This window comes from Gossypium raimondii, chromosome 10 (genome assembly GCF_025698545.1).
Source record: "Gossypium raimondii isolate GPD5lz chromosome 10, ASM2569854v1, whole genome shotgun sequence".
NCBI lineage: Eukaryota > Viridiplantae > Streptophyta > Magnoliopsida > Malvales > Malvaceae > Gossypium > Gossypium raimondii.
Genome location: NC_068574.1, coordinates 57005665 through 57029009, shown reverse-complemented (window position 1 = coordinate 57029009; position 23345 = coordinate 57005665). Strand labels below are relative to the sequence as shown.

Here is a 23345-nt window from a genome sequence, read left to right as displayed (position 1 = left end):
TTACTCTATTTATTCCTAAAAGAACAAACTTTTTTAGAATTTTGATTAGCATTAAATAATATAATTTTAACTCGAAATTAAATTGCATGTAAATATGATCGATTTTAAAATGGAGAATGAGACCTAAATACATTTTTTATTAGATAAAAAAGTTCATTGAGCTAATTTGGTAGTTTGATATTTATATTGAATTGAATCAACCCAGAGATTATGGTCAGGCTTCATGGTTATTGTTGGTCATTTTCTGCAGTTGATTTTAACATTTAGATGGGTATTCTTTCGGTATGAAAAAACCTTGTAAAATCAATACGAAAAATATAAATTATTTTAATCGAGTCAAGCTCAAATTATAAAGCTTGAATTGAGTTTGTCAAGTTCAAAAGATTCAACTCAATTTGCAATAAACAATTTGAACTGCTCATGCTAGCCCGATTAAAGCTCGTTTATCTAATAAAAACATTTGTTCGATTCTCATGCTTGGCTTCCTACAGATGAAATAGTGGAAAATCAAGAGTTCTCTCTTCTTTTTATTTTTTTGGCCAAAGGAAAATCAAGAGTTCTCTTTAATGAATGTTCATTTAATTTTGTCCTTTCCCATTCTCTCAGTATATAAAGCAAGCGATAACATGATGGGGATTCACTGCAATTCCCGTCATTTCATATGGTCTAATTCAATCCATGGCAACCTCCACCACCATAACCTTGAAGCTCCTGATTGATACAAAAGGGCAGAGGGTTCTATATGCCGAAGCTGGCAAAGATTTTGTTGATTTTCTCTTTAACATATTGATATTGCCTGTAGGTACTGTTATAAGGCTGCTTGCAAAAGAAGGCATGGTCGGATGCCTTGCAAACCTTTACGAGAGCGTTGAAAATTTGGGTGATACATACTTCCAACCGACAACAAACAAGGATACCTTGTTGAAACCTAACTATTCATCAAGCTTGGCAACCAATTTTCCTCGCTTGTTACCAAACATTCAATATAAAACCACACAAAGCATTTACAGGTGTCCTAATTATAATTATGGTTCACATTGTCGTAAGTATTATGCAAATGATCCAACATCGAAGTGTCCTTCTTGCACCAATGCTATGAACTCCCCTGCATCATTTGTAAACCCCCCAAATAAGGTTTCAACTGCATCATCGGATGCAAATGAAGGCGGTTATGTGAAAGGTGTTGTTACATATACGATCATGGATGATCTGACTGTCACGCCAATGTCAACTATTTCAAGCATAACTATGCTCAATAAGTTCAACGTTCAACAAGTTGATGCTTTGGAAGAGAAAGTGGTTGATGTAGGCATAAATGAGGTGAGCTTCATTATCCCCATTTCTCTATACGTTGCTTTACACATAGGTTTCATGGCATTGGTCTGGATTTTTGTTTCAGGGTGTGGAGTTACTGACGGCGTCGCTACAGTCCAAGAACGCGCTTACCAATGTATTCCTTACCCAGAAGGCCGGGAAGAAGCGTTGTAAGTGATCGAAATGCTTGATGCTTTCTGCTGCTGTTGATGCGTTGCTGGTTTGTTTAAAAATTTACAAAGTGTGTTGCTGTCGGCTTTTTCATTTGTGATTTAATTACTTACATCTCTATGAAGTTTTAACAGTTATGAAATCAGTGGTTTTGTTGATGTTACAATCTGGTTTCAGATTATTATGATAAAATAATTGTTGGCTTGTACAAATCTCAAGTTTTTACCAATTGGAATGTTGAACCAGTATCAAGAAATCTTATAACATAAATTTTATCATAATAGAATTTGATGATTTTCAAAAGTACTTAAAAGAAGGGATAGAAGATCCTAAACTCTAAAATTGCAAATAGTGGAGGAGAAATTTGCGCTTAATAATTTTAATTAATTATTATATCTTATTTTATTAAAATCAAAAATATTTTTATTATTTTATTCTCATAAATATTAAAGTCATTGTTTAAGTAAAGTTGATTAGTTAATTATTAAAATAAAGTAAATTATCTGATTTTTTAATAGATTGAATACCAACTAATTTTGTTAAATTAAATATTCGCTAAATTTTAAAAGTATTTACGTGAATCAAATAAACTATTTTCAATTATTAATCAATTATCTTTTGTTACCATTAATTAATTATTAAATTAAAAACTTTATCTGAATATTTGTATTACTATATATGAAAGGAGACTACTCATTTTCTTTTCTTTTTACAATTTATGAAACCATAGGTAAAAATAATATTGCCATAAATTGACAAAGTAATATTTTCACTTATTGATCAGAAGAGATATATTCTTGAGGTCAGGATTTAAAGTATATTTTAATTTTTAAAATTTATTCTATAATTAGATTGAAAATAATTAACCAAACCTTGGGAGGGAGTTATACTAGTTTTGTTTAAATTGAATACCAACTAATATTTCTACTTTATGCTTCAAAAATATTTCTATTTTAAAGTAAAATTCTTAATTTTTGTTAAATTAAATATTGGCTAAATTTTTAAAAATATTTACTTGAATCAAATAAACTATTTTCAATTCTTAATCAATTATCTTTTGTTAAATTAATTAATTACATATCAAAGAATTTTATTACTTTCCTTGATTGAAGTTCTTATTAAAGTATGCTTCCTTTAACACGATGGGGATTCACTGCAATTCCCATCGTTCCATATAGTCGACTTCAATCCATGGCAACTGACACCACCGTAACCTTGAAGCTTCTGATTGATACAAAAGGGCAGAGGATTCTATATTCCCGTTTGTGACCTTAAATATATATATTTTTCTTCGATAACATTTGAGAACTTAATGGCTTCTGTCCAACTAAAGGACACTGTTCTTGAGGATGACAGAAAACTATTGATTGTTGAATTCTGTAGCGAAGGTGTCCTTTAGTTATCAGTTCCAGGTTTTAGATGTTGAACTCTGAAGAAACCCGAGGGACTATACTTCATTTTGAAGAAACCAGAGAGTACTGTTTGCTGAAGCTAGCGAAGATTTTGTTGATTTTCTATTCAATATTCTTTCATTGCCTGTTGGCACTGAAAATGGAATGGTGTGATGGCTTGGAAACCTTTATTACAGAATTGAAAATGTTGTGTTCTTGCAGTTGTGTCTGCAGGATGGAAATCATGGCATACCCTTCAATATAAATGAATCATATACGGATTATATTCTGAACTTATTTTATTCTTGCATGTCAGTCCAATTGTATAACTACAAACTATAAGACTCTGCCAATATTATCAAGATTATCTCACCTTTATCATTAGCATTTTTCATGGCTGCCTTCACTCCCAGTCCCACCACTGTCAGCCTGAAGCTTCTGATACACTCGAAATCCTGTAGCTTTCTGTTTGCAGAAGCTGGTAAAGGTTTTGTTGATTTTTTTCTTTAACATATCATGTCATTACCTGTTATAAACTTCCTAAAGTTAAAAATCTTAGCCCTATTTAGAGCTAAATGATCTAAAAATATATACCACTTGTATGTTATAAACTTGTAATAAATATAATATGAGACTTGAAAGTGGTGAAAAGAATCCCTTATTGCTTCAACTCCTTTTGTTTTAGTTCCAGTGAAGAAGAGCAGCAATATACTTGCTTAGGCCATCCAGTTCCCTTTAGTCTTTGATTGCTTTAAATATAGAGCTTAGACGCTGCAAAGCATATCTAGGCGTAGTAGTAAAGATCTGTGAAATTTGTATTTTAAATGGTGCTCCTGCCATGGCTGCAAACACTGTTAGCTTGAAGCTTTTGGTCGACTCAATGAGTCAAAGAGTTCTATTTGCTGAAGCCGGGAAAGATTTTGTCGATTTTATTTTCAACATTCTGTCATTTCCTGTAGGCACTGTGATATGGCTTCTCAAGAAACATAAATGGTGGGTTGCCTTGGGAACCTATACGACAGCCTCGAGACTATGAACGATACCTACATTCAGCCAACAGCAAACAAAGACACCCTTTTGAAGCCTATAGCTTCCATCAAAGCTGCAATTGTGCCTCCCTTGCTGCCAACAACCGAATCTTCAAAATCAATCGAAATTTATAGTTGTCGAAATACTTACCATCGTAGCAGCTGTAGTCTGAATGTGGAAGGTGATTATAAATCCTTCTTGCAATGATGTTATGAACCAAATTGCAACCGTTGGTTAATTCACAAAAGAAGGATTCATCCACTGATGAAAGAGGTTATGTGAAAGGGGTTATTACTTACATGATCATGGATGTCCTTGTTGTAAGGCCTATGCCTTCCATTTCTTGTATCACTTTTACGGGTGAGCAAAACTCGATTCGATTCGAAAAAATTGAAAAAGAATTCGAATTTCGAGTTAATCGAGTTAATTGAATTAATTTGAATTTTTTTTCGAATTTCAAGTTCGAGTCGAGTTGAATTTTTGAATTCGAATAATTCAAATATAAACCATATTTTTTTTATTTTTAAAATATATTTTTTATTTTTAAAATACATTACATTTAAAACAAAAGTCACTTCTAAAATCCCTAAGCAGCCCATGCCCTCTTCCTCTTCATTTTTTTTTCCCAATCCACCTCCACCGATCCACCTCCGGTCCTCCACACGGCTCCACCCAATTCCAGAATCAGAGGTTAGAGCAAGGCTTCTACCGTTTCTCGTCTTCTACCTTTGAATTTCAAAGGTATGTTAACTTTATTCCTTTCCTTACACTGCACTTCTTTACACCGTATTTCTTCCTCCTTACATCGATCCATCAATTTTCTTCATCTCATCTTCCAATCTTTGAAGATAATCCGTAATCTTGGATAACCTTTGAAACCCATTTTGATCTTCAAACTTCTTTCGTAAACTCGATATAGTTTTCGGTACATAAACCAAACTCAAATCCAAGCTTTGAGGACCAAATCCAAACTCAAATCGTCAATAACCAAACTCCTTTCTTCCGCTCTACCAGCGTTTCATTTATTTATTTTTTCAATTTTATTTTCGTGGTTTGGACATACATGGCGAATCTATATAAACGAACAAGGGATTAACGACCGGTACTTTGTCGACGCCTCTTGCGTTTTTATTAATTAATAATTGAAAAATAGTTACATTCCATTATTCAAGGCGATTTGAGCATTGTCATTATCGCATATTCTACCACTCCATAATTTGGTGATGAATCGACATTGTTTTTCTGCTCATTTGATTTTTCATGCTCGACTAAACAAAAGGGTGTTTTTGTTATCCCTTTTTTGCTAACGAAAATGAAATATTAGGTTGCAAATGCTAGTGCTTGCTTCATTTTTGACCTTGTACAGCTTATTTTCAAATTTAAACTACGAAATTTTAGTAATTGAAAATGCATATAGTTCTCATATGCTCTTCCATGTATGTACAGCATATTTTTCCTATCTTCATTCAAAGACTCTCTTGGTGCTTAGTTCCTTCCAACATATTGATTAATTGTAGAAGATAGTATAGTTTGGTCTTTTTGTTCTCTTCTTTCCTCCCATTCCTCCTTTCCTTTTAAAGTACTCAAGTCGTATGTTGTTTGGAAAACAAGGGCAAAGTATTTCTTGAATGCAAGTAAATGATTGATATTGATGGCGGTGCTAGAAAGTTGCATAGCTTGGTTTGCGAAGCATAATGCCTATCGATTCCTTGGAGGAGTAGTTCATGTTTTGCCACTAATAATTTCTTCTGTACCCTTCATTTTGCAGATAGTAGGCCCTCAAACATTCTTTTGCATATGTTGAATGGTTAAAAGAAGATGATGATTTTCGATATACTAGTTCGTACATCTCCAGCGTTTAATCTGCATGCCTTTCCCAAACCGAAGCTACGATATAAGCCTTCACTTGTACAAGTAAGCAATATGTTTATGTGTCTCTTTGTCTGTCTTGCATATTTGTTTAATTGCATCCAAATTTGATTTATTCCTTTTCTCTTTGCTACTTTTTGGTCTTCATAATTGTATTGTGTTCTTTTTTCGTGATGCAAGATAGACATTTGCCTTTAGCTAATTACTCTTGTAAAAGGCTTACATATTAGTTGTAACTGTTTAACATAGAATTTCTTGATGGAATGTTTAACTGTTTTAAATTCAATACTATTACACTCCCACCGGTATTTAAATCCTAATGGAAGAAGCATATTAATTGTAACTTCATAATTCATAAAATAGCTACCTTTAATGTAACCTTAGCATGCATGCTGTTGATATGTTTCATAAAGGATTCAACAAACTTAGAAAGATGAAATTAAGTGGAAATAACAGGATGAGAGGTACAAGATTCAAAGCTAAAAACACCCTCACCTTGTGTCTCCAACATGTAGGTGAACCTTATTTCAAGTAAATAAAGGAACACTATAATTTTTAGAACTTGGGGCTTCAACTTGGAGGATTTGGATTCAGATCTTGTAAAGGGAGGCTAGGTATATGGAATGTGCAAGAGCCATCTTTTTTCTATGATTCAAGTCGACTGGCTTCCTTACATACTGAAAGGATAAAATGTTACACGGTTAAATCCCTATTCCCTTGTTTTTCTCACAATATAGTTCAATTGGTCAACTTAACAGTATCTAATAATCCCTTGTTGTCCTACATATTGTAGCATGAACTTTCAAAATTGTATTTGTGGTTTAACTTTACGAATCAGTGTTCTTCCACTTGTGAACTAGGTTCGAAGCATCGATTTCAGATTAGGATTTTACTTATGTTTAGGATGGAACTATTTGTTGACCTTGCATTTGATGATTGTGACTATAGACAATTTTTCATTAATCTCATTGTTCTTTTGATGTTTGGGCATTTATATACCTTATTTCGCTCTCTTTACTCATCCAATTCACTTGAATATACACACACAAAAATACTATAAATACTGAGGTTGATTACAATTACAGCAAAGTTGATTGCAGTTCATATGAACCCCCAAGTTTTGGTTGGTTTATATGTTCAATAAAACTGTGAAGTATGAAATGGCAGTTTTGGATGACTTTTTAGTAAATTTCAAACAATTGATTATTGAAGACAAGTAAGCTTGATGCTTATGTTTAATTGTTTGGAATATATAAATTTATGGATAATTACTTGTACAATAAAGTAACACCCATTTTTGCCCGGCCCCTAAATCAATTATGAAAACAAAATTAAATGTCCAAACAATTAATCCATTTTACATATATGCGGCCCAGTTACAAAATAAACTAAATACCCAAAATAAAAACAGGCTTAGCTAAACCCAAATACATCAGACCCAATTAACTAAGCCTAAATTCGAATACAGGCGGCCCAACATCAAAGAAAAAGAAACCTAGGCTTTCAGCCCTAGCGCGAGCGCCGCAACGGCTTCTAGCGCCGTTTTCCCTCGTGTGCTCCTTCGCAAGTGTGCCACCGCTACGTGCCACGCCTCCATGCGGTTGCGTCCCTGCCTCCATACCTCCACGTCGACCTCTACCCTCGTACTTGCAAAATACGCACGAAAACAAGCAGCGAAATGTAGCAGAATAGGGGCAACAGAGGGGATTTGGGAAAAGTTTTTTCTTTTCATTTTAGATAATGAGGGGCAACAACATGTGCGTCGAATAACCTCTGATACAGCTCTTTATACGTCATTGGGATGGGCGTAAGTTGTAGCTTCTCAGTACTTTGCCTTGCTCCAGACTCCTGCCTTGATGAGCCTGACTGGTTAGTTGTCACCTTCCTCGGTTGATTCACCGTAATCGACTTTGAGTAGCCTTTGTTATATGTACTTGCGTTATTTACCTCGTCCTCCTTCTTCCTCGAAGCCGCCCTTCGGTTATTTTCTCCCGAGTCAATCTTCCCGCTTCTAATAGCATTTTCGATCATTTCATCATTCATGACTATGTCAGAGAAGCTTTTGGAGGCACTTCCTATCATGTGCGTGATAAACAGGGCTTTCAAGGTGTTAATGAAGAGCATCGTCGCCTCTTTCTCCAGGAGGGGTGGCTGAACCTAGACTGCGACCTCCCTCCACCTCTGTGCATATTGCATGAAACTTTTGCTTGGCTTCTTTTCCATGTTTTGTAAAGTGATTCTATCAGGAACCATATCTGTCATGTGACTGTATTGCCTCATGAATGCTTGAGCTAGGTCCCTCCATGAACTAATCTTGGCACGGGTTAATTGATTGTACCATTTGGACGCGGTCCCCGCCAAACTGTCCTGGAAGCAGTGTATTAACAACTGATCATTGTTAATGTAGCCAGTCATCCTTTTACAGTATATTGTGATATGGGCTTCGTGGCAACTAGTTCCATTGTATTTTTCAAACTCAGGCATCTTGAATTTATGAGGAAGTATCAAGTCTGGGACTAAGCTTAGATCTTTTGCGTCGATTCCCTGGTTGCTATCAGCGCTTTCCAAGACTTTAAATTTTTTTTCCAACCATGTATATTTATCCTCCCATTGTTTTGGTAATTCCACGTTCGCTTTTCCTTTTTCAGCAGCTTCATCAAAATCAGGAATGATAGGATTAGGTGGGTTATCTCCCGGGCTTAAACTTGATACTCTTGGGAAAATCATGGGAACTGAGACACCAGTTTGGGGCCTAATTGTGACGGATGGTTTCCTTGGGTATATTTCAACTTGGGTTTTTACATTTGGCAGAGTAAAACCCAGAGGATATAACGGATCCTCACTACCTTCTCTAGGATTGGCCATAGGGCCCTTTTCCTTATCTACTCCTCCCGTCAAAAAATGGGCCAATTCAGCCATTACATCTTTTTGAGCTTTAATCAATTTTTCCGTCATGTCCTCTTGTATTTTATCTAGGCGCTCTTGCATTTGTACTTGTAACCGTTCTTGCATATCCTTTTGCATTTGCTCCAGTTTCTTTAATCTTTGGTCTATTTCTTTAGTTTTTTGGCGAGTACCGTATTGATGCTTAATCGGTGAGCTTTTGTCGGTTTCTAGATTAGCTGTAATAATTTTAACCAATTAGGGTCTTTTGGTGGACTCTAATGCATATGATGTAATGCGAATGCATGAATGCAAAAAGACGTCGATTCTGATTCAATTTCATTTAAAAAGCTTTACTAGAAAACAAAATTCTTTACATAAAACAGGTTACATATATGCTCTTACCCTAATGCTCAAAAATTTAATTTTCCTAAGTAATGAAGCTAATTCCTGTCTCCGACTTGATTCCAGCTCATACTTTACGCTCAGTGCATCGGCTTGTACTGCCAGAGTCTGCAGGTGATCAGCTACCTCCCGAATTTGAACCACGGCTTCTCTCATGATACGATCTCTATTTTCAACTTGACTTTGAATATGGTGAAGTTGCTCACTCTGACGACTTTCGTTGATTTCCAAGTGCTCAGTCCGGATCTCAAAACTTTGCAATGTCGATTCCAACTCTTCTATTCTTCCTTTCATTTCTTCGATCTTGCTCAAGTTAGCCTTCAATTCCATCGCAGAATTTTGACTTCGATACTGATGAAGGGATCTTTCTAACTCAGCTACTCTACCTTTTAGTTCACCTTTTTCCTTTTGATATTCTGACAAACTCTTTTCTAAAGCTTCATTTCGTGTCTGAACCTCTTGGAATTTCTTTTCCCATCCATCAGGCTTGATCTTTTTTCCCGAATTTCTTAACGCCACTGTTCTGAAGTCTTCCCTAATCCAGCAGTTCTTATTGATAACCTTAACTTCTTATAGCCTGTCTTCAAACTGTCCAGGTCTTCCTCAGCCTTGTTCTTACCTTTTCTTAATTTCTCAGTCTCTAACTTATAAACATCCACATCTAATCCCAAGTGCATCTTTTCTTCTTCTAACTGCTCGATATTCTTTTCAAGCTCTGCATTACTCTTCTCAAAATCTTGCTTCATAATCTCTAATTCGAAGGAAACAACCCGCAAATGTTATTCTAACGATTGACCATCTCCTGGGTTTGACCTTGGGATGTTATCATTGATTCTTCTAGCCTCCCATTCATTATATTCAAGGGTCGACATCGGGCCTATGGCTAATCTCTTCATTCGCCGAGTTTGGTCCTATGCACTGGTTATCCCTCGAATATTCTTTTTATAACCATTGTCCTTAAATGAGAATTCGAACTCAACTAGGCCTTGGGTCACGGGTATAAACTGCCTCGACTTGTACTGTCTTAGTACCATCAATGGGGCATAACCCACAGCTCCCCAGATTCCAAGTAATGGTATCCAATCATAACTACCACACCGGTACAAGATTTCATCCGAAAGTAACCACGGTGCCCTCCACTCGATGTCCTTCTCACGAAGATTCTGAAGAATAACCAACCATTTCTCTTTCGAGGTGTCATCTCTCCTTGGCGTAGCCGATATCTCTTTTAATGGTGAATAATTTTCAAAGATGACTCGATACGAAACCTTGTCAGTCTTTCAAAAATGACTGTGGAACCACGCAAGTAGAAGCTGCACACATCCAACGAATCTGCCTTCACCCGCCCTTCGACATGCATTTAACGACCTAAAGGTTTCTGCTAAAATTCCTGAAATCGGTGTAACCCCCTTATCAAGTCGGTCAAAGAGATTTGAGGTCACCTTATCTACGTGCCCTAGGAAAAATTACTAGCCCAAAAAGCTCAAAGCAAAGACGTCGACTTTTTCCCTCGTATCGGAGAGCGCCAAAATCAGCTCTTGTAGGCTTTTACAAGGGATACATTTGCTTTCCCCCTTCTGCTTGATCCGTGCTATGACCCACTGCTCACTCATTCCAGTGACGTTTATCAACTTCTTTACAAAGGTTGGGACATTAATAGCCCTAGAGTAGACTTTATCGACTTGGATCTTCGGGCAACGAAGCAAAGCGGTATATTCTTCTATAGTGGGCACTAAATTAACCCTTCCGAAGGTAAAGCAACTATATGCGGGGTTCCAAAACTGAGCAAAGGCCCGAAATAGATGCTCATCTACCTTAATGTCAAGTAGATACGATAAATCCCCATAACTAGAGTGGAACAAATGCTTAGCTTCGTCATTCCAATGATCCCATATTACCTTTAATTCCCGAAGGTTATTTTGCGTTACACTGATACGGGTGTAGTCCCACAACTCCGACGTGTATTCCCCGGCTAGGCTATCTCCTTTCTCTAATTATGTTTTCTCTGACCACATACGGACAACAGCATTGTCCTCTACTTTATCAAGAAATCCGTTCTCCATGCTAAACTTTCTAATTTAGTAATCGAATTTGAATCGACGCTCTTTTGAATATGAAGTGACATGTAAGATAGCAAGAATACCCTAAGGTAGTATGATATACAAAAACATCACTTCAAGTAAATAAAAGAATCAAACACCTATCTGGGTAACCGCTAGGGTTTCCGCCGTATGATCAAGGGTGGGCTCTTAGTGTTTTCTATATGCGGCTTGGTTCTAAAGTTGAGGTACCTGAACCAGCAGATTCCTCGATTTTCACCTATTATAGGCTCATACAGACCGAGTTCAGTTCTAGGGAATACATTTCCCTATGGCTGCACGGAGATGAAAATCTCACGAAGACATAGGTACGGATGTATCCCGAAAGCGATCCACTATCCTGCACGGAGGTGAAAACCTCAGGAATGACTGGTTTCTCACTCCCACTTAAGAGGGTAAGACCAACAGTCTTATGCAATATGATGCCAAGATATAAAACAGTAATCATACAAACAAATGCAAAGAAATGATCGTAATTTTTAAATCAAATGTTTAATTTTCGGTGATAAGACAGAAAATAATCAATTTTTCGACTTGGGTCTCTTAGCGTCCCCAGTGGAGTCGCCAAGCTGTCGAAACCATCTTTTTTTGTTTTTAAAAAAAATAGGGATCGACTTTTAAAACAAAATGGGAGTCGCCACCGATCTTTTATTGAGGTGTGATCGGATCACCTTGAAAATAATTTTAGGTCTGCGGATTTTGAGAAAACAGGTTCGGGAGTCGGTTACGCACGAGGAAGGGTTAGCGCCCTCGTGACGCCCAAAATTGGTACCGAATTGACTGCTTAATGTCTTAATGTTGAAATTTCAAAAATATTTTAAGATGCGATCTTTTATTTTTAATAATGTTAATTTTATGAAAGATGCTTGGATAAATTGGGACGAATGCTAAAAGACCTTCTCGTCTCGGAGTAATAAAATGTCACACCTAATACATTAGGACACGACATTTTAGTCCTCGAGAGTAAACTTGTCTTTTGATTTTCAAAACTCTTGCAGTGAAGTTTAAAAAAAGGGATATCCAATTACTTTAAGTCAGATGAAACAATCGAAACCCAATACGTTAGGGCACAATTTCTCAAAATTCCTAGCATTGAATATAACCCTTATTCTTAAAATCTTCATTTCGAGAAAACAACACGTCACATCCAATACATTAGGACACGACATATCGAATTCTCGAAAATGAGTTTTTGGTTTATGCGTTTTGATTGAAGAAAATTCTCGATTATTTAGATTCGACGAAGAAAATTGGAACTCAATACGTTAGGGCTCCATTTTCTCGAGGATTCCAAATTTCGAATATCGCGTTATTTTGGAAAGCTTATTGGATAAAAATGCTTTTGACGTTTGAATGTTATGAAATGTAATCTTTTGAATAAATAAAACAATGGCAGAATAACATACAACACGAAATAATAATTCATAAATTGAAACGCACATCAATGAACGATAAGTAATTAATGAACCAATAATACCGTACTTATAAGGACAATAGTTACATGCAAATACTACATTTAAGAGCTAATGAATTAAAATCAATAATATACACATATATGCACATATATGAAAGTATACATACAAAAATATATACGTATACATGGATGAAATTTTGAAACAAATCAAAATAGTGTTTAAATTATTAAATTTTTTATCCAATACTAATGGCTCCAAATCAACCTACATTTGCCATTTAAAATTCATTGTCATATACCGCTTACTTATTTAAAATTCCTTTTATTATTGATTTTAAACTATATTTTAAACCATATTTTGTTTATTTCAACCTCTCGTATATATGGATATATATATTACTATTTTTACTAAGGTTATCATTTTACCTATGGTTTGTCCAAATTAATACATATATACGTGTATATGTATATATTTTTGTATGTATACTTTCAGATATGTGCATATATGTGTATATTATTGATTTTAATTCATTAGCTCTTAAATGTAGTATTTGCATGTAACTATTGTCCTTATAAGTACGGTATTATTGGTTCATTAATTACTTATCGTTCATTGATGTGCGTTTCAATTTATGAATTACTATTTCGTGTTGTATGTTATTCTTCTATTGTTTTATTTATTCAAAAGATTACATTTCATAACATTCAAACGTCAAAAGCATTTTTATCCAATAAGCTTTCCAAAATAACGCGATATTCGAAATTTGGAATCCTCGAGAAAATGGAGCCCTAACGTATTGAGTTCTAATTTTCTTCATCGAATCTAAATAATCGAGAATTTTCTTCAATCAAAACGCATAAACCAAAAACTCATCTTCGGGAATTCGATATGTCGTGTCCTAATGTATTGGATGTGACGTGTTGTTTTCTCGAAATGAAGATTTTAAGAATAAGGGATATATTCAATGCTAGGAATTTTGAGAAATTATGCCCTAATGTATTGGGTTTCAATTTTTTCATCTGACTTAAAGTAATTGGATAGGGGATCACTTCCGGGTAGAGGTGTTCATGGGCCGGGCGGCCCGGCCCGGCACGACGGCCCGCCTGAAATATGGGAGGGTTTGGGTAAAATATAGGCCCAAATATGGGCTTGGGCAAAAAACGAGGCCCGATTAAAATGGGCGGCCTCGGCACCATTTTTTGTTTGTTTACCTACCTACCAATAATAAATATTTTTATTTTTAACTTTAAAATACTTTTAAAATACTTTTTTAATTTTTTAATTTTAAAATTTTTAAAATACTTTTTTAATTTTTTAATTTTAAAATATTTTAAAATACTTTTTTAATTTTTATTTTAATTTTTAAAATAAATTTTTGGTATTTATTTAAAAAGGCAGGCGGGCAGCCCTGCTTATGAATTTTTTCTGCCTGGGCTGGGCAAAATTTTAGGCCCATATTTCGAAGTTGGTTTGCCCTGCCTAGGACCCGGTGAAATTTTTTCTGGCCCACCCATGAACACCTCTACTTCCGGATACATCAAGATCTATGTCTTCGTGAGATTTTTAATCTCCGTGTAGCCATAGGGAAATGTTTTCCCCCAAACTGAACTCGGTCTATATGAGCCTATAATGGGTGAAGATCGAGGAATCTGCTGGTTCGGGTACCTCAACTTTAGAACCAAGTCGCATATAGAAAACACTAGGAGCCCACCCTTGATCATACGGTGGAAACCCTAGCGGTTACCCAGATAGGTGTTTGATTCTTTTATCTACTTGAAGTGATGTTTTTTGTATATCGTACTAACTTAGGGTATTCTTGCTATCTTACATGTCACTTCATATTCAAAATAGTGTCGATTCAAGTTCGATTACTAAATTAGAAAGTTTAGCATGGAGAACGAATTTCTTGATAAAGTAGAGGACAATGCTGCTGTCCGTATGTGGTCAGAGAAAACACAATTGGAGAAAGGAGATAGCCTAGCCGAGGAATTCACGTCGGAGTTGTGGGACTACACCCGTATCAGTGTAAGGGCAAAATAACTTTCGGGAATTAAAGGTAATATGGGATCATTGGAATGACGAAGCTAAGCATTTGTTCCACTCTAGTTATGGGGATTTATCGTATCTACTAGACATTAAGGTAGATGAGCATCTATTTCGGGCCTTTGCTCAGTTTTGGAACCCCGTATATAGTTGCTTTACCTTCGGAAGGGTTGATTTAGTGCCCACTATAGAAGAATATACAGCTTTGCTTCGTTGCCCGAAGATCCAAGTCGATAAAGTCTACTCTAGGGCTGTTAATGTCCCAACCTTTGTAAAGAAGTTGATGAATGTCACCGGAATGAGTGAGCAGTGGGTCACAGCACGGATCAAGAAGAAGGGGCAAAACAAATGTATCCCTTGGAAAAGCCTGCAATAGCTGATTTTGGCGCACCCCGATAAGAGGAAAAAAGTCAACGTCTTTGCTTTGAGCATTTATGGGCTAGTAATTTTTCCTAGGGCACGTAGATGAGTTGACATCAGATCTCTTCGACCGACTTGATAAGGGGGTTACACCGATTCCGGTAATTTTAGCACAAACCTTTAGGTCGCTAAATGCATGTCGAAGGGCGGGTGAAGGTCGATTCATTGGATGTGTGCAACTTCTACTTGCGTGGTTCCACAGTCACTTTTGGAAAATTGACAAGGTTTCGTATCGAGTGTTCTTTGAAAATTATTCGCCATTATAAAAGATAGCGGCTACGCCAAGGAGAGATGACATCTCGGAAGAGAAATGGTTGGTTATTCTTCAGAATTTTCGTGAGGAGGACATCGAGTGGAGGGCCTCGTGGTTGCTTCTGAATGAAATCTTGTACCGGTGTGGTAGTTATGATTGGGTCCCGTTACTTGGAATCTGGGGAGCTGTGGGTTATGCCCCATTGATGGTACTAAGACAGTACAAGTCGAGGCAGTTTATACCCGTGACCCAAGGCCTAGTTGAGTTCGAATTCTCATTTAAGGACAATGGTTATAAAAAGAATATTCGAGAGATAACCAGTGCATAGGACCAAACTCGACGAATGAAGAGATTAGCCATAGGCCCGATGACGACCCCTGAATATAATGAATGGTGGGCTAGAAGAATCAATGATAACATCCCAAGGTCAAACCAAGGAGATGGTCAATCATTAGAAGAACATTTGCGGGTTGTTCCCTCCGAATTAGAGATAATGAAGCAATATTTTGAGAAGAGGAATGCAAAGCTTGAAAAGAAAATTAAGCAGTTGGAAGAAGAAAAGATGCACTTGGGATTAGATATGGATGTTCATAAGTTAGAGACTGAGAAATTAAGAAAAGGTAAGAACAAGGCTGAGGAAGACCTGGACAGTTTGAAGACGGACTATAAGAAGTTAAGGTTACCAATAAGAACTGCTGGGTTAGGGAAGACTTCAAAACAGTGGCGTCAAGAGATTCAGGAAGAAAAGATCAAGGCTAATGGATGGGAAAAGAAATTCAAAGAGATTTAGAAAAAAGTTTGTTAGAATATCAAAAGGAAAAAGTTTAACTAAAAGGTAGAGTAGCTGAGTTAGAAAGATCCCTTCATTAGTATCGAAGTCGAAATTCTGCGATGGAATTGAAGGCAAGCTTGAGCAAGATCGAAGAAATGAAAGGAAGAATAGAAGAGTTGGAATCGGCATTGTGAAGTTCTCAGATCCAGACTGAGCACTTGGAAATCAACGAAAGTCGTCAGAGTGAGCAACTTCACCATCCTCAGAGTCAAGTTGAAAATAGAGATCGTATCATGGGAGAAGCCGTGGTTCAAATTCGGGAGGTAGCTAATCACCTGCAGATTCTAACAGTACAAGCTGATGCACTGAGCGTAAAGTATGAGCTGGAATCAAGTCGGGGACAGGAATTAGCTTCATTACTTAGGAAAATTAAAGTTCTGAGCATTAGGGCAAAAGCATATATGTAACCTGTTTTATGTAAAAAAATTTGTTTTCTAGTAAAGCTTTTTAAATGAAATTGAATCAGAATCGATGTCTCTTTGCATTCATGCATTCGCATTACATCATATGCATCAGAGTCCACCGAAAGACCCTAATTGGTTAAAATTATTACAGCTAATCTGGAAACCGAAAAAAGCTCACCGATTAAGCATCAATACGGTACTCGCCAAAAAACTAAAGAAATGAACCAAATATTAGAGAAACTCGAGCAAATGCAAAAGTGCCTAGATAAAATACGCGAGGACATGACGGAATTGGCCCATCTTTTGACGGGAGGAGTAGATAAGGGAAAGGGCCCTATGGCTAATCCTAGAGAAGGTAGCGAGGATCCGTTATATCCTCTGGGTTTTACTCCGCCAAATGTACAAACCCAAGCTGAAATATACCCAAGGAGACCATCCATCACAATTATGCCCCAAACTGGTGTCTTAGTTCCCATGATTTTCCCAGGAGTATCAAGTTTAAGCCCAGGAGATAACCCACCTAATCCTATCATTTTATATTTTGATGAAGCTGCTGAAGAAGGAAAAGCGAACGTGGAATTACCAAAACAATGGGAGGATAAATATAAATGGTTGGAGGAAAATTTTAAAGTCTTGGAAAGTGCTGATAGCAACCAGGGAATCAACGCAAAAGATCTAAGCTTAATCTCAGACTTGATACTTCCTCATAAATTCAAGATGCCTGAGTTTGAAAAATATAATGGAACTAGCTGCCCCGAGGCCCATATCACAATGTACTGTAGAAGGATGATTGGCTACATTAACAATGATCAGTTGTTAATACACTGCTTCCAAGACAGTTTGGCGGGGGCCGCGTCCAAATGGAACAATCAATTAACCCGTGCCAAGATTGGTTTATGGAGGGACATAGCTCAAGCATTCATGAGGCAATACAGTCACGTGACAGATATAGTTCCTGATAGAATCACTTTGCAAAACATGGAAAAGCAACCAAGTGAAAGTTTCAGGCAATATGCACAGAGGTAGAGGGAGGTCGCAGTCTAGGTTCAGCCACCCCTCCTGGAGAAAGAGACGACGATGTTCTTCATTAACACCTTGAAGGCCCCGTTTATCACGTACATGATGGGAAATGCCACCAAAAGCTTCCGTAACATAGTCATGAATGGTGAAATGAATGAAAATGCTATTAGAAGCGAGAAGATTGACTCAGGAGAAAGTAACCGAAGGGCAGCTTCGAGGAAGAAGGAGAACGAGGTAAATAACGCAAGTACATATAACAAAGGCTACTCAATGTCGATTACAGTGAATCAACCGAGGAAGGTGACAACTAACCAGTCAGGCTCATCAAGGCAGGAGTCCGGAGCAAGACAAAGTACTGAGAAGCTACAATTTATGCCCATCCTAATGACGTATAAGGAGCTGTATCAGAGGTTATTCGACACACATGTTGTTGCCTATCATTATCTAAAACCTCTGCAACCACCGTATCTTAAGTGGTACAATGCGAGCGCGCAGTGCGACTACCATGCGGGGACTGGGACATTGCATAGAAAAGTGTATAGCCTTTAAGAAACTGGTTGAAAAGTTGATCGGAATGGATGTTGTCAAGTTGGATGACTCGCTCAATGTAGAAAACCCATTGCCTAATCATAACGAGGTAAACATGATGAGCGGAAACATAGGGAGAAATGTCAAGACAAATCTTGTAGATGTAAGAACCCCTTTGAGAATGGTCTGGAAGGAGATGAAAAAAAGGGGATTAATCGCTGTAGATTCAGAAAAGAGTTACAAGCAGAAAGGAAACTACTGTGAGTTCGATCATGAGACAGGACACGAGATACAGGAATGTACAGAATTCAAAACTGTGGTTCAAGGCATGATGGATAATAAAGAGGTGGAGTTCTATGAAGAAGTTCAAGAGGAAAGAAACATATGCACATCAGAATTAACGGCGGGAGTTCCAAAGACTAATTATCCTGTGGTCATCATTTCGCGACCTAAGTATAATGAAGCTAGAGTTCAGGTGCCACCCAAGGTCATTATTCAAAGACCTGCAACTTTCTCTTTCAAGGATAGTAAGAAAGTTCCTTGGAAATATGAGTGTAGCACAACCATCCCGGGAAAGGAGATTTTAACTAGTACTGCGGAGAATGATCAAGATATAGGTTTTCACACGCGTAGTGAGAAGCGCTACGATTTGATAAACCCCCACATAGAGCCGACAATGGAAGAAGCTTTGGCAGAAAAGCAAAAGAGAGGGAAAGCAATCGAGCCCGAACTATCGATCAATGAGCCAATAAAAGAAGAAGCTAAGGAATTCTTAAAATTCCTGAAACATAGTGAATACAGTGTTGTAGAGCAACTGCACAAACAACCAGCCCGCATTTCTGTATTAGCTTTGCTCTTAAGCTCAGAAGTACATCGAAAGGCACTGATGAAAGGTGCTGACAATTTCATCTTCTTCAATGATGTTGAAATACCATCTGGAGGAAGGGGTTCTACTAAAGCTTTGCTCGTTACTACCCGATGCAAAGGGTACATATTGCCAGGGGTCTTGGTTGATAATGGATCTGCACTGAATGTATTACCTTTATCGACTCTTAGTCGGCTACCGGTGGACAGTTCACACATGAAAGCCTGTCAGAGCATAGTAAAGGCATTTGATGGAACAAAAAAGAGTGTTATGGAGAGAATGGAGGTACCGTTAAAGATTGACCCAATTACTCATGAGGTGGACTTCTTGGTAATGGATATTAAGCCTTCTTACAACTGCTTATTGGGAAGGCCATGAATACACTCAGCCGGGGCAGTACCTTCATCGCTACATCAGAAGGTGAAGTTAGTATCAGAGGGTCGTTTGATAACAATAAATGCGGAGGAGGATATCATCGCAACAGTAACTGGTGATGCACCTTATGTGGAAATCGATGAGGAGGCAACGGATTATTCATTTCGGTCATTAGAATTCGTGAACGCGATGTTTGTTGCTGAAGGAAGCAGAATTTCGGTACCAAAAATATCCAAGACTATGAAGATGGGTCTGCAGTTGATGGTAGGAATGGGAGCATTGCCAAGAAGAGGTTTGGAAAGGTATCTACAGGGAAGAATTGAGACACCAGTACTGAAGGACAAGTTTGATCGCTTTGGCCTGGGCTACAGACCAGACATGAAACAAAAGAAGGAAATAGAAAAGAGACAGGAGAGAAGAAGGGCACGTTTGAGCAGAAAAGAGGTCAAGTGTGAGGCTATGACTTTTCCCCACATATCCACATCTTTTGTGTAGGGTGGGTTTATCCATCCTAAGCGTGGGGTGCCCAGAAGCGAAGACATTGAAGAGATGTTGGAAAATGTTCATATCAATGCTATAGAAACAATAGAGAAAAGGGCCTTGGAGATCTGCCCTTGCGAACCGGGGAGCGAGCTAAACAATTGGACTGTGGAAGAAATCTCTGTAGTCTTTAGGGCTTATTCAGAGTAATACTCAGAACATTTTCGTTGTTTTTTTTTAGCCTAGAAATGATAGGAAATCCTTTGTGAAAGAGGCTTGAGCCTAAACATTATTATTCTAATGAAATACATATTTACATTCATTTCGAGCAATCATTCTTTTTTCTTTCCATACAAGTAAATATCTTCCATTTGATTAATTATCTTCCAAATAATTCTTTCATTTGTAACTTTATTGTACAAGTAATTATCCATAAATTTATATATTCTTTGTATATTCTTTAATGCATTCCCTCATAGGTCCTCAGATATCAATGACATGAGTGACGCTACTTCAAACACGGAGCCTCTGTTCGAGGAAGACATGTGTTTAGAGGGATCTCACGACTTTGGAAATGACGAAGATTGTTGTGTATCTCCGGACTTGTTGAGAATGGTGGAACAAGAGGATAAGCATATCCTACCTTATAAGGAGTCATTGGAAATCGTAAGCCTAGAAGAAGGAAAAGAGGTGAAAATTAGAACTGAAATCACTACAAAGACAAAATAAAACCTTATTGAATTACTCTGAGAGTTCAAAGATGTTTTCGCGTGGTCGTATCAAGATATGCCCAGGCTAAGTACTAGCATTGTGATGCATCGTCTGCCCATAAGAGAGGATTGTAAACCCATTCAGTAGAAGCTCAGGAGAATGAGACCTGATATTATGTTGAAAATAAAAGAAGAAGTCAAAAGGCAATTTGACGCTGGATTCTTACGAGAGATCAAATATTCAGATTGGGTAGCGAACATCGTCATTGTTCCCAAAAAGGATAGAAAGGTGCGAATGTGCGTGGATTACAGAGAGTTGAACAAAGCTAGTCCAAAGGATAATTTTCCATTGCCTCACATTGATACTTTGGTGGATAATACAGCTGGCTACTCATTATTTTCTTTTATGGACGGTTTTTCTGAATACAATCAAATAAAGATGCATCCCGAAGATATGGGGAACATTTTGTTATAAAGTAATGCCCTTTGGATTGAAGAATGCGGGAGCAACGTATCAAAGAGCTCTGGTGACTTTGTTTCATGACATGATGCATAAAGAGATCGAAGTCTATGTTGATGATATATTGCAAAGTCTAGAACTGAAGAAGAACATGTTCCAGTCTTGAGAAAGTTATTCTTAAGATTGAGAAAATTTCAGCTCAGGCTTAACCTGGTAAAATGCACGTTTGGAGCCAGATCAGAGAAGTTGTTAGGCTTCATAGTTAGTAGAAAGGGGATTGAGGTTGACCCAGATAAAGTTAAAGCAATACGAGATTTACCTCCTCCGCGCACTCAGAAGGAAGTTCAAGGTTTCCTTGGAAGATTGAATTACATTGCTCGGTTCATCTCACAACTGACAGAGAAATGTGATCCAGTATTCTGTCTTCTGAAGAAGCATAATTCGGGTGAATAGGACGATCAATGTCAGAGGGCCTTTGACAAGATAAAACAATACTTGGCTAATACCCCAGTACTATCATCGCCCAGCCCAGATAGGCCGTTAATACTGTATCGAACGGTGTTCGAGAATTCCGTGGGATGCGTATTGGGCCAACATGATGAAACGGGAAAGAAAGAAAGGGTAATATACTATCTCAGTAAGAAATTCACTGATTGCGAAATGAGATACTCATCAATTGAGAAGTTGTGTTGTGCTTTAATCTGGGCAACCCGAAGACTAAGGCAGTATATGTTGTATCATACGACTTGGCTAATTTCAAAGTTGGATCCTTTAAAGCACATGATGGAATCGACTGCTTTAAATGGGAGAATGGCTAGATGGCAGATCCTGCTCTTTGAATTTGACATAGTATATGTAAGTCAGAAGGCCATAAAGGGGAGTGCAATAGCTGATTTCCTAGCTAGTAGGACCTTGGAGGATTATGAATCTTTGAACTTCGATTTTCCAAACGAGGACCTGATGTATGTGGCGAACACTGAAGAAAATCCTCAAATGGATCACGTTTGGAGGTTAAATTTTGATGGAGCTTCAAATGCTACGGGTAATGGAATTGGGGCAGTCTTAGTATCCCCAAATGGAGATCATTATCCTGTTGCTAGCAAGTTGGACTTTGACTGCACAGATAATATGGCAGAATATGAAGCATGTATTATAGGCATTCGCGCAGCCATTGAACAGAATATCAAAGTAATAAGAGTGTATGGGGATTTCGCATTGGTGATATACCAACTCAAAAGGAATGGGAAACCAGAGATCCTAAATTGATCAACTATAGAAAGCTGGTTCTTGAATTAATTGATGAGTTTGATGACGTCACCTTCTGTTATCTCCCACGAGAGGAAAACCAAATGGCTGATGCGTTAGCTATTCTAGCTTCATTGATTCAGGTGAACACATTTGAAGTAATGAGGCCTATTCAGATGAGTATCTACGAAACCCCAGCTCATTGCTACAGTATTGAGGAGGAAGAAAAAAACGATCATCCTTGGTATCAGAGTATCCTACAATATATGAAGAATCAGGAGTACCCTAGTCAAGCAACAGAGAATGACAAGAGAACTTTGAGAAGAATAGCCATTGAATACGTCTTAGATGGGGAAGTGCTATACAAAAGAAGGAAGGATCAAGTGTTGTTAAGATGTGTGGATGCCGCGGAAGCTAAGAAAATTTTGGAGGAAGTTCATGAGGGTACCTGTGGGACGCACGCCGATGGTTTCACGATGGCCCAATAGATCATGAGGTTTAGGTGCTATTGGTCCACCATGGAAGGATATTACATTGATTATGCCAAGAAGTGCCACAAATGCCAAATCTACGAAGACAAAATACACGCGCCTCATTCACCTCTTCACGTCATGACTTATCCTTGGCCGTTTTCCATGTGGGGTATGGATGTTATTGGGCCAATATCACCAAAGGCTTCTAATGGGCATCGCTTTATCTTCGTGGTCATTGATTACTTTACCAAGTGGGTGGAGGCTGCTTCATACGCAAATGTACAAAAAACGAATGATGCGAGCTTATAATAAAAAGGTTCGCCCTAGAGAGTTTCGTGAAGGAGACTTGGTGCTAAAAAAGATTCTTCCTATGCAAAAAGACTCTAGGGGAAAATGGATGCCTAATTGGGAGGGTCCTTATGTTGTAAAGAAGGCCTTTTCTGGTGGAGTTTTGATCCTAAGCGAGGTGGATGGTAAAATTTTGCCAAATCCTATAAACGTTGACTCAATCAAAAAAAATTTACTTGAAAGAAAAGGAAACCAAAGCGAAAACCCAAAAAGGGTGCTTTGCTTTCAAAATAAAAATAAAAATTGGAGAGGCTAAGGGGAAAACCCGCAAAGGGCTCTTTAGGCCAAAAGGGATTTAAGTTGAAAACCCGAA

The 23345-nt window shown here is 37.6% G+C and overlaps 3 protein-coding genes across 3 annotated transcripts; all 3 read left to right on the top strand.

Annotated features, from left to right (window-relative positions):
* Positions 1 to 678: 678 nt before the first annotated feature.
* LOC105775634 (hypothetical protein) lies at positions 679 to 3912 on the top strand. Its single transcript, XM_012598131.2, has 4 exons — positions 679 to 1320; positions 1400 to 1484; positions 3262 to 3357; positions 3638 to 3912. Exons 1-4 carry the CDS (start codon positions 679 to 681, stop codon positions 3910 to 3912), a joined length of 1098 nt encoding a protein of 365 aa, XP_012453585.2.
* A 14210-nt stretch (positions 3913 to 18122) lies between these two features.
* On the top strand, positions 18123 to 21419 carry LOC128034014 (uncharacterized). The gene is made up of 5 exons (XM_052622529.1): positions 18123 to 19271; positions 19359 to 19760; positions 19812 to 20002; positions 20276 to 20462; positions 21165 to 21419. Exons 1-5 carry the CDS (start codon positions 18123 to 18125, stop codon positions 21417 to 21419), a joined length of 2184 nt encoding a protein of 727 aa, XP_052478489.1.
* A 207-nt stretch (positions 21420 to 21626) lies between these two features.
* On the top strand, positions 21627 to 22699 carry LOC128034013 (uncharacterized). The gene is made up of 3 exons (XM_052622528.1): positions 21627 to 21976; positions 22067 to 22184; positions 22355 to 22699. Exons 1-3 carry the CDS (start codon positions 21627 to 21629, stop codon positions 22697 to 22699), a joined length of 813 nt encoding a protein of 270 aa, XP_052478488.1.
* The last annotated feature ends 646 nt before the right edge of the window (positions 22700 to 23345 follow it).

Excerpts from the sequence above, each read along its gene's own strand:
- LOC105775634 (XM_012598131.2), top strand. The coding sequence starts at position 679 with ATGGCAACCTCCACCACCATAACCTTGAAGCTCCTGATTGATACAAAA. Across the intron at positions 1,321-1,399 it reads TTGATGTAGGCATAAATGAG|GGTGTGGAGTTACTGACGGC; the intron begins GTGAGCTTCATT and ends TTTTTGTTTCAG. Across the intron at positions 1,485-3,261 it reads GAAGGCCGGGAAGAAGCGTT|CATTTTTCATGGCTGCCTTC; the intron begins GTAAGTGATCGA and ends CTTTATCATTAG.
- LOC128034014 (XM_052622529.1), top strand. The coding sequence starts at position 18,123 with ATGGATGTTGTCAAGTTGGATGACTCGCTCAATGTAGAAAACCCATTG. Across the intron at positions 19,272-19,358 it reads CTCATGAGGTGGACTTCTTG|AAGGTGAAGTTAGTATCAGA; the intron begins GTAATGGATATT and ends TCGCTACATCAG. Across the intron at positions 20,463-21,164 it reads ATAAGGAGTCATTGGAAATC|CTCAGGCTTAACCTGGTAAA; the intron begins GTAAGCCTAGAA and ends AGAAAATTTCAG.
- LOC128034013 (XM_052622528.1), top strand. The coding sequence starts at position 21,627 with ATGAGATACTCATCAATTGAGAAGTTGTGTTGTGCTTTAATCTGGGCA. Across the intron at positions 21,977-22,066 it reads CAAATGGATCACGTTTGGAG|CAAGTTGGACTTTGACTGCA; the intron begins GTTAAATTTTGA and ends TCCTGTTGCTAG. Across the intron at positions 22,185-22,354 it reads TGTATGGGGATTTCGCATTG|GTGAACACATTTGAAGTAAT; the intron begins GTGATATACCAA and ends TCATTGATTCAG.